Source organism: Pantherophis guttatus, chromosome 9 (genome assembly GCF_059756535.1).
Source record: "Pantherophis guttatus breed Tessera chromosome 9, ASM5975653v1, whole genome shotgun sequence".
NCBI classification, from domain to species: Eukaryota; Metazoa; Chordata; class Lepidosauria; order Squamata; family Colubridae; genus Pantherophis; species Pantherophis guttatus.
Genome location: NC_142071.1, coordinates 15,558,841 through 15,573,486, shown reverse-complemented (window position 1 = coordinate 15,573,486; position 14,646 = coordinate 15,558,841). Strand labels below are relative to the sequence as shown.

The 14,646-nt window shown below is 45.2% G+C and overlaps 1 protein-coding gene across 10 annotated transcripts in view; it reads right to left on the bottom strand.

The window, feature by feature from the left end:
* Positions 1–14,646, bottom strand: part of OGDH (oxoglutarate dehydrogenase) — a 61,442-nt gene that overhangs the window by 28,070 nt on the left and 18,726 nt on the right. For 6 of the 10 annotated variants that reach the window (XM_087876036.1, XM_087876037.1, XM_034436917.2 and 3 more), the window contains exon 5: positions 8,223–8,338. In XM_087876036.1, the coding sequence (XP_087732162.1) occupies positions 8,223–8,338 (116 nt within the window). Of the gene's footprint in view, positions 1–8,222; positions 8,339–10,999; positions 11,045–14,646 lie in introns of all 10 variants that reach the window. The other 4 variants (XM_034436915.2, XM_034436918.2, XM_087876032.1 and 1 more) reach the window with 1 other exon arrangement.

Here is a 14,646-nt window from a genome sequence, read left to right as displayed (position 1 = left end):
AGCACTGCTAATGAGGTAGCTGAAGTTTTGTTTCTACAGAAGGCAAATACAGCAGAGTCCTTAAAGGAGTTAAAATGACTTTGAGATACTGTATTTTTTTTCTTTCCAATTCCATTTCCTTCTTCTTTTAGTTTTTTTAGTCAGCAACAGCTTTTTTTTGTTTTTTTGTTTATCAGAGTCACCCATTATTGTCAAAGGAAATTATGTGACTGCCAAGAAACAAAGGAAGAAAAGTGCTTCCTTTGGAAATGACCATTTTAAACTTTCATGTGAGCGTTTTTCCACAATGCATCCTTTTTTAGAATAGAGAACTCACTAGAACAGCTTTGCTCTTTCCTGATTGTTTTTGAGGATATGGGGAAACCACGTTACAGTTTTTATTTTACAGATTTCTAAAATAGTGACTGGGCTTGCACAACATGAAAGCTAAAATGGGTCTTGGGCAGGGGTGAAATCCTACCGGTTCGGATGGGTTCAGGCGAACTGGTAGGGATGATTGGCATCGGTTTGCCGAACCGGTAGCAATCATCCCCACTGGCCACATCCACGCCCACCCGATTGCCTCTTCACTTGCTGCTCCTGGCCGCTCGGCGTTTCCGGCTGCTCGGCCCATCTACCCACTCCCGCCCTATATAAGTTCCCTTTACCATACGGCCCAGCTACTTGCCTCGCCTGCTCAGCTCACCAAAGGTAAGCAATGCATGCCTCCTGCTCACCCTTTGCCTTGGGTTGGGGCCCAGGATCCAGGGACATGTGATTCCCTGAGGCCCCGGAACTGCCGCCTGCTTGCTGCCCACCTCGACCTGGTCAGGGAATATACCATTCCCTGGCTCTGGCGCTACCCTAGAGCCGCCACCCACCTTGACCAGGTCAGGGAATGCATCATTCCCTGGCTCTGGCCTTGCCCTGGAGCTGCTGCCCGCTCACTGCCCGCTCTCCCTTTGCCATGTGACGCATCCTTACCTTGCTCCCATGGCTGGCTGCCAGGAAAGGCAAGCCAGGGCTGAGCTGTCGCCGCTGTGAGATGCCTGCAACCGTAGGCTCTTTTTTTTTTTTGTGTCTGGAGGCGCTTCTTGTGCCGAAAGATACAGCGGCTGCAGGCTTCTTGTAGCAAAAGTTACCAGAGCCGCTCCCCTTCTTAAACGCGTTGCTGCCATCGCTGCCCTGTTCCATGTGCTGGCCACACATGCACACACCATTTATTTATTTGTCATTCATCAGTGGCAGCATGCAACGGTGTCCGCATGCGCGGCTGGTGCATGGAACAGGGCGATGATGGCAGCAGCGTATTTAAGAAGGGGAGTGGCTCTGGTAACTTTTGCTAACAAGAAGCCTGCAGCCGCTGCATCTTTTGGCACAAGAAGCGCTTCCAGGCGCACCGAAAAAAAGAGGCTGTAGCTGCAGGCATCTTGGGGCAGATGAAAATAGGTAGAATAGAAGTTAAAAAATCTTTCCTACCAGGTTCTGTGGGCGTGGCTTAGGGGTGTCATATGATTGAATGGGTGTGGCTGTGAGTGACATTGAGTTGACCATGCCCACTCAGTCACAGGAAACCCCCCCCAAGCCATGCCCACAGAACCAGTAGGGAAAATTTTTAGATTTCACCATTGGTCTTGGCTATTTGTGTTTCAGAGTAGTAGTTAGTTAGTAGCCAGTTAGTTCAGCCCATTTATAGTTCAGTGTTTAGGAATTCAGGCAATTGGGATCATTTGGTAAACCATGGTTAATTATGCAGCAAAATGTTGTACAAATATGGCTACCTAATTTGATAATGGGTATCAAGTTGCCTCACAATTTATTTCCCTAAAATAGATTCTTAAGTTTAAGATTATACATGATATGATTATACATGTTTCCATAAGCTAAAATATTCTTTTGTTCATATCAAAGCTTGCAGGTCTTCTCTATGGTAGTCTGATGATGTCCACCCTACAGAACAATCTTCCTCCTATATTATGTAAAAGGGGCATTGGTCCTACCTGAGACGCACCTTCTCGTTGGGTGGAGACAGCAGCCAGGATGGGTGTGCTCGTCTGCTAAACCGATAGACTGAGCCTGTCAAAGTTGCTAAGTCCCGTCCTTGTTACTGGGCAGACCCAGCTTTTGGCGAAGACGAGAAGACAGGCTCAGCGTGTGGGACACCAGATCAGGAGAGAGAAAGTATACAGGAGACAGAGACCAGACTGGGCAAGGGAGGGTCTGGCTGCTGTCTCCACCCAATGAGAAGGTGCGTCTCAGGTAGGACCAACGCCCCTTCTCCATTGTGGGTGGAGACAGCAGCTAGGATGGGACATACCAAAGATTCATGTCCCTACTATCGGGCGGGACCAGGCTGGTCCGAAATACCCTTCCCTGACACAACCCGCTGTAGCACCCTACGACCGAAAGCGGCATCTGCCGACGCAAACTTGTCCAGTTTATAGTGCAGGATGAACGGAGAGGGTGAAGTCCACGTAGCCGCCCTGCAGATTTCAAGTAATGAGGCCTGAGTGGCTCAGGCCGCCGAAGTCACTGCGCTGCGGGTAGAATGCGCCGTCAGTCGAGGAGGTCTCGGAAGGGAGCGTAGTTCGTAGGCCTTGGCGATCGTCTGGCGGATCCAACGTCCGATGGTCATCGACAATACCTTACTGCCCAAGGAAATCGGCAAGAAGGAAACAAAGAGCGATTCTGTCCGGCGGAAGACCGCCGTTCGTTTAATGTAGATTCGCAGTGCCCGTCGGACATCCAGAGAGTGCCACCGCCGCTCGAGCCTATGGGTTGGGCGAGGGCAGAAGTTGGGCAGGACAAGCTCCTGCATACAGTGAAAGGTGGTATTAACCTTCGGCAGAAAGGTTGGGTTCAGACGGAGAACAACACAGAGGTCCTCCCGGATGGAGAGGGCTGCCATCTCCGAGATGCGGCGAGCCAAAGTAATTGCAACCAAAAAGGCAACTTTGCACGTTAAAAGCCGAAGACTAGTTGACCGCAAAGGCTCGTATGGAGCAGTCGTGAGCGAGTTAAGAACAATGGATAGATCCCAAGTTGGGTATCTATGTAGAACAGGAGGGCGGAGATTTGTGGCACCTCGCAGGAAACGGTGAATCAAAGGATGCTGGGCCAGAGAGGATAGTGATCCAAAGGAAAGAATTGACGAGATTGCCGCTACCTGTCGTCGCAATGTGTTGGGAGAAAGCCCTTTGGCAAGGCCCTCCTGTAAGAAAACTAGGATATTGACGATCGAGGCTCGAAGGGGTGGAACCCCGTTCCGCTGACACCATGCACAAAAGGCCCGCCAGGTGGCCGAGTAAAGGTATGGATCCCATCTGCAGGAATGTTGACCTCCCCTAGGACACACCGCTCAACCGCCAAGCGGTCAGACGTAGCCACTGCAAGTCCAGATGTTTCACGGCCCCCTGAGTCAGTGCGTCCTCCGGTTGAAGAAGCTGCCAAGATGGGGCTATTGATAGAGACACTAGGTCCGCAAACCAGGGTCTGCGTGGCCAATGTGGGGCCACAAGTATGATTTCTGCTCGTTCCAGCAACAATTTGCGGATCACTCGGGGAATCAGAGAGACTGGAGGAAAGGCATATAGGAGCCCCGGGGGCCACGGGGAACGGAGGGCGTCGATGGCCTCTGCATGAGGTGACGGGTACCGCGAGATGAAACGCGGCAGTTGAGCATTGTCCAATGTGGCAAAAAGGTCGACCACCGGAGTTCTGAAGCGTGTCATGATTTGACGAAAAATGAGCGGGTGGAGACGCCATTCCGCATGGTCCAGTCGCTGACGACTTAGCCAGTCTGCTTGAAGATTGGTGATGCCGGCAATGTGTTCCGCACGCAACGAGGCGAGGTGAAGCTCTGACCAGAGACCCAACCGCAACGCCTCCGACATCAGGGAGAGAGACCGTGTACCCCCCTGACGATTCACATGGCCTTCACTGTGACATTGTCCGTCAGGACCAAGACGTGGGAACTGGCTACGAGATGATGGAAGGCTCGAAATGCCAGGTAGATCGCCCGCAGTTCCAGCCAGTTGATGGGATGATGGGATTCGGCGCTGGTCCAGGTGCCCTGAGTAACTTGGCCCAGACAATGAGCCCCCCATCCCTGAAGGCTGGCGTCCGTTGTCACCACTATTCTCTGTGGGTCGAAAAAGAGACAACCTCGAGAAAGAGCCTGAGAGCGCCACCACCTCAACGACCTGATCACCTTTCTGGGGATGGGAACGGTCACGTGAGAAGTGCCCCTGCCCGCCTTCTGTAAGGGCAAAAGGAACCACTGAAGCTCCCTTGAATGCAGCTTGGCCCAGGGAACAATGGAGATGGCGGATATCATTTTTCCCAGGAGCTGGGACAGGACAAGGGGAGATACAGACCTAGACTGTTCAACTATAGAAACCAGGGATCTCAAACTATCCTGTCGCTCACTCGATAGGTAGACCCGTCCTGCCACCGAATCTATCAGAGCCCCCAGATGGACCAAACGAGTAGAAGGGACTAAATGGCTCTTCTCCAAATTAACGGAGAAGCCATGAGCAGCCAGAGTCTGGAGTGTAAGTTGCAGGTCTGAAGAGGCATGCTGATGGGTGGAAGACAAAATTAAAATATCGTCTAAATAGCATAGTAGACGAACAGATTTAGTTCTAAGGGAAGCTGCCAAGGCAGCCAGTACCTTGGTAAAGGTACGAGGGGCCGACGAAAGGCCAAAAGGTAAAGCCCGATACTGGTAATGGCGCCCCCCGTAGCAGAACCTAAGGAACCTCCTGTGGGAGGGGAGGATGGGGATATGTAGACAGGCCTCAGTGAGGTCTATAGAGGAGAGGAGATCGCCCCTCCGAACACCATCAAGGATGGATTTCAACGACTGCATCTTAAACTTACGGTACACAACATACCGGTTGAGACGTTTAAGGTCCAGAATAGGTCTCCACTCCCCCGAAGACTTTGGAACAAGAAAGACACGGGAATAAAAGCCCGTGCCTTGCTCAATCTCGGGCACGGGTTGAATGGCCCGGATAGAAAGGAGATGCTGAACCGCCGAGTCCATAAGGGACCGTTTCCGGATGTCATTGGAGAGCGGACAGCGCACAAAGAACCTCGGAGGGGGAGGAGAGAAATTCAATGGCCAAACCAGATCGAAGGGTGGCCAGAACCCATTTATCTGAAGTGGTACCTTCCCAAACAGGGGCGAAAAGGGCCAATCTGCCCCCAATGGGAGGACCCGGGATGCAGTTAGTGACGGCGTCTGGAGAAACGACCTCCTTCCCCTCGAAAGGGCCGTTTGGAAACAAATGTCCTACCTCTGGGCGCCCTGTCTTGAACGCCCCACTGCCTAGGCTGAAAACCCCCGTGCGGCCTAGCAGAAGGAACAGAAAAAGAGGACCCCTCGTAGGGACGAACCTGTGGACGGTACGAGTAAGGATAGAACCTTGCATCACCTCTACGGAAGACCGCCTGAAGGACTTTCTTTTTGTCCTTGGTCTCCGTGAGGAAGGCATCGAGAGGGTCCCCGAAGAGCTTGGAACCAGAAAAGGGGACTGACGCCAGACGCCATTTATGCCTGGCATCAGCTTGCCAGTAGCGAAGCCAGACTAGATGCCGGGCGGTAACAGAAGAGGCGAGGGACTTGGCCGCAAAGCGGGCGGCATTAAGGGAGTCGTCCGCCGAGAACTGTGTGGCAGCGATGATCTTATTCAGTTCCTGTCGGACACGAACATCCTCAGTGGCCAAAGTGTTTTGCAAATGATGAAGCCAAAGAAGCGTCATCCAGTTGAAGAACGACGCAGTAGATGCCACACGGATGGCCCAGGCGGCCCCTTGATGTGCTCGTTGCAAAACCTGCTCCGCCCGACGCTCTTCAGGACGGAGGCTTTCATCTGAAGTTCCAGGAACCGGGGCGTGCGGCAAGAGGGCGGCCACTGGAACATCGACGGATGGAACCTGGAGAAGGTCTGCCAGATCCGGAGCCATGCAGTAGTTCCGTCGGTCCATAGAGGTGGGACTGATGCAGGAGAGGACCATTGCTTCTGGATGACCTCAAGAAACAAAGTGGGGGAGGGATTATGTCCACAGGCTTGGATGGTTCGGCAAAGAGTGAATTCAGAGCCCTTTGAGAGGTCGTAGGGACAGGCTGTGCCGAGGCCGGGGATCCCAGTTGAGCCGTGAGGACGGCCTTGTGCAGTAAAGATTTGAATAAAGCTTGGGGAAAAAGGCCCGTAAAGGCAGGCTGGTCTGGAGGAAGGCCCTCATCCTCTGACAGATCCAATTCATGAGAAACTTCCTCGGCCAGTGACGAAGCATGACTCGAAACAGACGCAACGGGAGAATCCGGGGCATCTATGGAAAGAATGTCGTCTTGTAAGACATCCACCCGAGAGGTAGAGAGGCCGGAGCGGATAGATGCAGCTCTGCTGACGGGCCCAACTTGGGATGCCAAGGACTGTTGCACCGCTGTGGCAATCCATCGATGAATTTGTTGTGGTGAGATGAAATCATGCTTTTGTGCCGCACCAGAGTCGGATACAGTTGGGGGAGGAGCTGAAACTGACCCAGATGAAACGGGCAACGCGGGAGGAGGCATGCCAGAAGACGTTGCCGGAACAGGGTCCGAAACAGCGGCGACACCCCACAGAGCGTCGGGTTGAATCACTGCAGGGCAGTCCTGGAGGGAAAGTTGATCCACTTGAACCCCAGGGGCAGCTGTTGATGTAGCCTGTGGAGAGACCGTAGTCATCTCCTTGAGTGATTGCTGATGCCCGCTGGCCTTGGCACATAGTTTTTGTAGTACTTTATTCCGGCGAACCTCTGCACGAGAAGAGCGAGTGAGAGGAGGATTTGTGATGGGGCCTAGCAAGGGAACCAGAAGACACCCCCTTATTGGCAGAAGAGGCCCCTAAATGCGGTGGATCCTCCGGGCGCCCTGCTTTGTGGCAATGCTTCGATTTATGCGAAGCCTTGGGCATGGTTGTGGACAGAGAGCAGAAAGTTATTAATCAGCCCAGAAGGCACAGGGTAACCTGGAGGCCTCAAACAATAATACCATGGCAAAGGTGAGAAGGTTTAGGAGCTGGAAACAAGCCAAATCCGCCCAAAAACGGGAGCGCAGACAACTCCACTTGAAATAAGCAGGCACAGGGCTGTAGCAATCCAAATTCGCCTTTTGACAGCAGCGGGCATGAAGCACAATTAAAGATGGGAGGGGGGCGCGAAGCTTCACCAATGCGAACCACCGAAATGGAAGAAACGGCTGTGCTGACAAGACAAGGGGGCGCTTAAAACCCCTCCAAGCCGTATATAATGCTGCTGATTGGATTCAAGGCTACAAAAATGGGGCGCTGCAGCGCGCTGACAGGAATTTCAAATGGCAGCCGACAAGCGGCTAAGCAGTTTTCGCGCCCTTTTCGGGCGACGCAGCAGCCGAGAGGAATGGCTAGACAGATTTTAACACAAAGCTGTCGTTTCCGAAGGGCAGCTGGAAGGCACTCTTCACAAACAATAGTTGGGGGCGCGAGGCTCCACTAGACGGCTCCGAAAGGCAAGGGAGAAAAAAGAAGCCGAAAATCAAGCCGATTAAAATGGGCTGCAAATGGCCGCCAGGCGAGAGTGAGGGGAGCGCGAAAACTCCGCAATTGCCAATCCGCCCCAGAAACTTGGGAAAAAACGGGAGCGTGAAACTCCACCAGCCCCTCAAAGAAACTTGGTCAAAAAAAGAGAAAGGGGGTCCCAGGAAAAGGCAACAGCCCCCCCCCCAGATAACCAGCAAGCTAGTTACAGGGGGAAGACTTACTGTAAACTGAGAGTCACGGAAATCCAGTAACAATCCAGAGTCAAGCCAATAAAATCCACGATAGAGTAAGATGAAATCTAAGTCCAAAGAAGTCCAGTAACAATCCAAGTCAAAACCAACAAAGCCAACCATAAAATGCGATCAGAAAGGATAGAAATAGCAAGAGAAACAGTCCCACACGCCTGTCTAGGCTGACAGACTGAGCCAAAAACTGGGGCTGCCCAGTAACAAGGGCGGGACTTAGCAACTTTGACAGGCTCAGTCTATCAGCTTAGCAGACGAGCACACCCATCCTGGCTGCTGTCTCCACCCACAATGGAGAATTGCAGTGCTGGCATATTCTTTGATTTTCTAGTTACTATAAAATTATTTCTTATTATTATTCCCTGATTCCTGATTATTTTACTGGATTGTTTACATCCACGTGATCCCCAAAATACTTAGCTGGCTTTCTTACCTCCAAACGGCGGATTATTTCCCGAAGTGGAAGAGCGGACTCATTTCCTCCAATGAAAGTTGTAGTTGGCAAGTGAAAGACTTTGTCGAGGTCCGATTCATCCAGGCCATAAAACCCTGCAGGATTTTGCATAGGTAGCAGAAGGCAAAGGAGGATTGGAGAAGGTGTTCAGTTCAAGACAGTCGTTACACAGGAACCAGGTTTTTGGTAGAGACGGGGAGGGACAAGAAAAGCAGCAAAAAGTAAGCATGAAGGAGGTTTGTATGAACAAAACACAAGCGGGAATTAAAATATTGGACAGGTAAAGTGAGAACAAAAGAAGTGTAAAAGTGCTTATGAACATAAGCAATATACTTGCCACAAAAAATTGGTAATTAAACCCAGGGAAGTGATTAACACGGAATTTAGACCTCCACACATACATTTGTAGAACATAAGGAGTACAAGTACAGCAAACACATATTCCCACCACATTCCACCACATATTCAAAATTAAAAAAAACTGAAGCAAGAAATGAAGAATTAAAGGACCAATTTCCCAGAACCAAAAGTATGAAAAGCCGCAGGATGATACAGGGTTCTGCAGAGGACTCTCCAGAATAGCTCACTACAAGGAACAAGGATTTTATATTGAAATGGTCTCTTATGTAGAAAAAACTCTTTCTACAAGCCTCACCAATACTTTGACTTCTGGAAATCTTGAAAGTATTGAAGACCTATTACCAAACATTCCTTTCCACACTGGCTACATATATTATGTAGCTAGACTATAACAGGACTAACATTAATATATTTTTGCATCAGATGCTGGAATAAGAGTCTTGGTGGTGCAGCGGACTAAGTGCTGTTATGTAGCACTTAGCTGCCTGCAATTAGTGCGAGTTCAAATCTCACCAGGCTCAAGGTTGACTCAGCCTTCCATCCTTCTGAGGTAGGTAAATTGAGGACCCAGACTGTTGGGGGCAATAAGCTGACTTTGTAGAAACACCGCTTATGGGGGGCAAAAGCCCTAATAAGCAGGTATATACAAAAGAATGAAGGCTATTGCTATAGTGCATTGTAAGCCGCCCTGAGTCTTCGGAGAAGGGCGGCATATAAATTGAAATAATAAATAAATAAAATACTTAAAAATTGTCTGCAGTTGATGATCAGATAGCTTTCAAAGCTGGAAAGATGACAAAAATGGAAACTTTCAGAAGTGCCAATTCTGTACTGCAGCCTAATGAGAACAGGCAACTACTATAGAGAAGTTTTGAAATTATCCCTCACCTTCCCTTCAACTAAATGCTAAACCCAAAACTACGAAGGATAAATCAAACAGAGTAACTAAATTATCACAAAATACAAAAGAAACTAGAAAAAAGATCCTCAGTTATATAAAAGGCCAAAATCATTTAAAGGCCAAATTCCTGATGGAGGAAAATTAACAACCAGAAGACGGCTGGTAAAGCTACTGGATTGCTAGAAGTGATATAGGACTCCTGGACAGCAAATTCCATAACTTGATTGTTATATCAAGAAAACTTTACCCCCTCGATTTCTACCAACCATGCATCAGATGCAGCAGGACACAATGGACCTCAATGCCTGATGAAATATTGTGTAGGAGGCAATTCCATTCTTCTCATTTTAACAAGATTACAAACTTTTGAAACAGATCAAGGAAAAAGAAATTTATATGATATAGGGCTATCACAAAGAAAAGACACTCTATTCTTGTTTTAATATTGTTTGGCACACGTTTATTCAGTTATACAAATCTGTGGCCATCAATGATGCAGAATGATGGCAAAGAAAATAGGAGACCAATGTAATAGGTATACTGTAGAAAAGCAATGCTTGGCTGATTAATTCAGTACCTTAAGTAGAGAATGGCTTGTTTTTAAAGTAGACATTTTGGGTCCAAATCTATATTCAGCTACTTAGGACTCATGAATAAAAGATGAGATAGACATCTACTGTAATAATTGTATTGTAGATAATTGGCCTGAAAAAGCCAAAAGTCATTCTTATTCTCAGGCTAAAATACAATTATATTGTGAAATGCGATTGGAAGAGTTGTTTATTATAGGCATCAAATCTGTACAAATGATAGAGAATTTTCTCAGGGTTAAGCATATAGCCATTGCAATCAGACACTCAGATAAACTGCTGAATTGCGTTTACATTATAAATCATTGTTCCTTTCAATCATTAGATTAAAAAGTACACATTTTCAGTTAGACGTTTATAATTAAAGTGCTCAGCTATTCTGCAAAAAACCAGAACAAGCTTATGAAAAGATGGCACTTCATTTTTCTTTTAGCAATGCAGATGCAGTTGTGAACAACTCACATCCTAAATTTCACTATCCACAAAGGACTTTCTGCACAAAAGAACACAAAACTCAGCTAATATACCTCAACCAATTTGATATGTGTTCTGATGAACATCCAGTTAACAATTACATTTCAACAGAGACCAATGTGTTAAAGCACAACAAAGCTTTCTGAACTATTCCAAATAAGTAAACAGAAAGCAAATAAAGAGAAAATAGCTACCACATTGAACACAATGAAAAAGAACATAATTGAGGTGTGTGACTGATGAAGCACTTTGATCACACACATTTCTCTGACTGTTAACACTGAAAGCGATTCTGACGGGAAAACAAAAGACCAAAAACACTGCTGTAAAACAGAGCAAGTTGTAACTTTTACCTACACTGTACATGCCCAGAGTCAACTATTCAGAGAGTCCTAAACTCCAGAAGGGTTAAACGCTCATTATTTGCATACCTCCTACTGTTAGCACTCTCAGCCGCTCCTTGAATACAGCAAGATCTGGGGAGGGAGGGAAAGGTCAGGTGCAGAAAGGAGAAGACAGAGAAACTGAGTCAAAGTTAGTTTCTTTTTAAATTCCGAAGAACTGAGAAAGTAGTTGCAAAAAGAGAAAGTAAGCTTTTAAAAACAACATCCGCACATACACAATAAAAAAAAAAATCACCAAAGAAAAGGGGGTTAAATGACTGTATGCCAGGAGAAAATCTGAAGAATCTTTCAGAACCAGCTATATTGACTGCAAAGAGAATAAAATAAGCACAGCAATTACACCTGAGAGATAATGGCAGTTAAGTTACATGTTTCGGACTTCATTGCTTATGCAAATAGAACAAAAATCCTAAACATTGAAGTTGTTAAATATCCTTAAGACAGGTTTCTGGTCAAAAATCACAAGTGAACAAGTATGACAGAATCGTGTACCCCTTCTACATGAGACTGTTGTGATTTAAGATTTTGTAGATCACTGCACTGGCAAGGAATAAGATAGCATAGGATTCATACACTTTATACTAACATATCCTGTGCTATAGAATTGAACTGAAAAGTAACAAAGATTAGGAAAAGTTACAGTCTTGTTTATGTACCTGAACCTTAAGTTAACAATCTATGCAAGGACAATTTTAGTTTTCCTATTCTTATCTATAATTTGTTTATATGAGAATCACAGTTCAACTGAAAACAAGTTTATATCTTTGACTCTATAAATACATAGAATTATTACTCTTCTAGATGGTCTCTGCACAAGAGAGAATTCAATTCTCAGACAAGATCTTCAACAATAATTTTATTGCATGTAGCCTGCAAATATAATACATTACTTTCGCTTGGATTTCTTCATAATAATATAGTAGAATCCCCCCCCCCCGCAAATGTTTTGTATTCTGCAAATTTACATTTAAAAAGTGCTGGACAAATGAATAGATGAAAAGATTCAACAGCTACTAGGGTTGTAACAGTGGTGGGTTGTTACCCTGGTAGCAGCCTGGTAGTGGCAGTGGGAGGCTCCACCCACCTGCCCGGACGTCTCTGAGCATGCGCAGAAGCTTCTGCGCATGTGCAAAAGTGTTGCGCGCGTACACGTGCCTATGAGCAAACCAGTAGCAATGGGATTTGAAACACACTACTGGGTTGTAACCTTTAATACCAGTATCAGATATAGTGTATATAAGTTATTAGGAAGAGGTTTTATTTTGCTCTTGGTGTCTAACTGGTCTTGAGATTAGGGCAAAAATCCTATTACATTTTTTAGAAAAGGATATGGTGTTGCATAGAACTTGCTTTTTGTCCAATGCATATCTCATCCTGCTTTTTCACTGCCTTTTCACAACTATGTTGGAGACATGCCATTTCAGTTCCAAATGATTCAGCTAATTATGTGGTTTTTTAAATAAGTGTATATAGAATCCTAGAAGTTCTGGATGACTTGCAATATTATATGTTCTGCATTGTCTAACAGAACAAGCAAAAAGGTTGAAGTCCTCAAACCCCTTTTAAATTAATATTATTGAGATTTTAAAAGATTGGGCAATTAGGAGTTTCCTAAGAATAACTCTCCCAAAGCATGTGTCATGGGAATAGAATAATGTTTATAAAATGGTGAAAGGAATTTAAATTATGATTCATCAAAATGATTATATGTCATTTTTGGAATCTTAGTTTTTGTGGTATGGTCCCAAAATTTTAAATCCCACATTTAGAAGCAGAGAACTTCAGAGGCCTCTGGGTTTTTCTGCTTACTTGGCTATGAGATGTCTTCCTCACATTCTCCCAAGTATCACTTCAACTCTCAATCCATTACATATGGTAAGAGCAGGGGCAATTACATTAACCTTGTTTTAAGAGGTTCTGATTTGTTCTGATTTGTTCTGAAGTTACAGACTACTTTATCCTCAGTTTGGCATTCTTCATATATGTTGGAATTTGATTCCTAGAATCCCGCACAATCACTGCGCTGCCTAGAGAATTATGGGAGTGGAAATCCATATATCTGGAGGGTGTTTTGGCTAGACAATGCTCTTTCAGATTAAAATGAAAATAAAGTGTGGAAAAGGGTCAAAGTGAATATGATTTTGTCTATTGTTTTTAGATAATAGAAACTTAGCTTCATTCTAAAACTATTGACCAGGATATTAGTTTCAAAGACATTGCACATCTCTTCAATAAACAATATCAGCCGTTTGAAAGTTACAGAGACAAGAGCAACCCTTATTTGAATCTTCCTGAACTAAAGTATATATCTATCAGCTACCTAGCTACCAATTATGAATGGCATCCACCATTCATGCAGTTTTCTTGTTCTGAATGTGTGCATATGGTTTCAAGCAAAGAATTTGCCTTAATTCATAAATATGTGGCAGTGGAATGTTGTAAAGAACAGAAAGAATGGCCTTGAAGACAGGATGAAGAATTGCTTTCAAGGCAACAATGATGTAAAAGGGGCCTGAGCCTGGTCAAGAAAGTAACTTGAGAAAATGATTAAGAGAAGCCCTTCCTTAGTTCACATGGGGATAAAGAGAGGGAGAGGGAACTATATTCAGGTCTGCAAGATTCTGTTATTATAGCTGTTATAACAAAAGCAGTACTGATCAACATGGTGTTACTTTCTTTGTTTGGTCTGCCTTGTAGGGATGACAATAACTACTATGCATGGAGCCCATGCTACTTATTTATACTTTATACAATGTATTTATATAATACACTGGTAAAATAAATAAAATACAATCCTCACATTTTTTAAATCATCTTCTATATTGTTCAATTTTTATTCAGAAAAAAATCATAATTTCTACATTCTAATAAAACATTCATGTAACAATTTCAACCATTCAGTAGATTTGACAGAAGACAAAGGTAATGCACAGATGAAACCACTTGAAGTATCCATTACACACACATGCACACACACACACAATTCAGAAGCCATCATCATTCCAGTGCACTCAAAATAGTTATGCCTGTCTAAGGTGAATCTTCAATCTTTGTGAAATGTGGAAGGAATTCCACAGTATATCTCCTCCCCACAATATTGAGGTTTTGTTAAGGCCTGGTACAGCCTTCTGAGTTTTGGAGTTCTGCTTAATATGGAGATTTAGTAAAGCAAACTGCACTTAATGTGTTCTTAGATATTCACCAAAGTTATATTGCTGTTTTATTTAATTATATTCATTTAAAATATTTATATAGTACCTCATCTTTCAACCAACTCTGGTTTTCTCAGATACTTTCCATTTCACCGATATACACATACACCATCTAGTTGGTACACACTGCCAATTCTGAATGGGTCACATCATTTATTTTACATGCACAAATACTCTAATCAAAATTTAATCTCGAAAGGGGTTAGTTGTCATTATTGTTATTCTATTCTAAGTTAGAAGCATGCTACTTAGAAGCATTTGCAGAGCCAGATTGATTAACCTGTGGAAAGCACCAGCGATCAGTAATGCTCAGCCACCACATCTTGCCCTATACTGAAGGAAAAAATAGTGGCCAAAATTAACAAACACAGTGAGCTCTACCGGAAAACCAAATTCCAAGTATTGCTCAGCAAGTGCACCCTCATCTGAAAACCACACATGCACCTCTCCAGCTGTTTCATT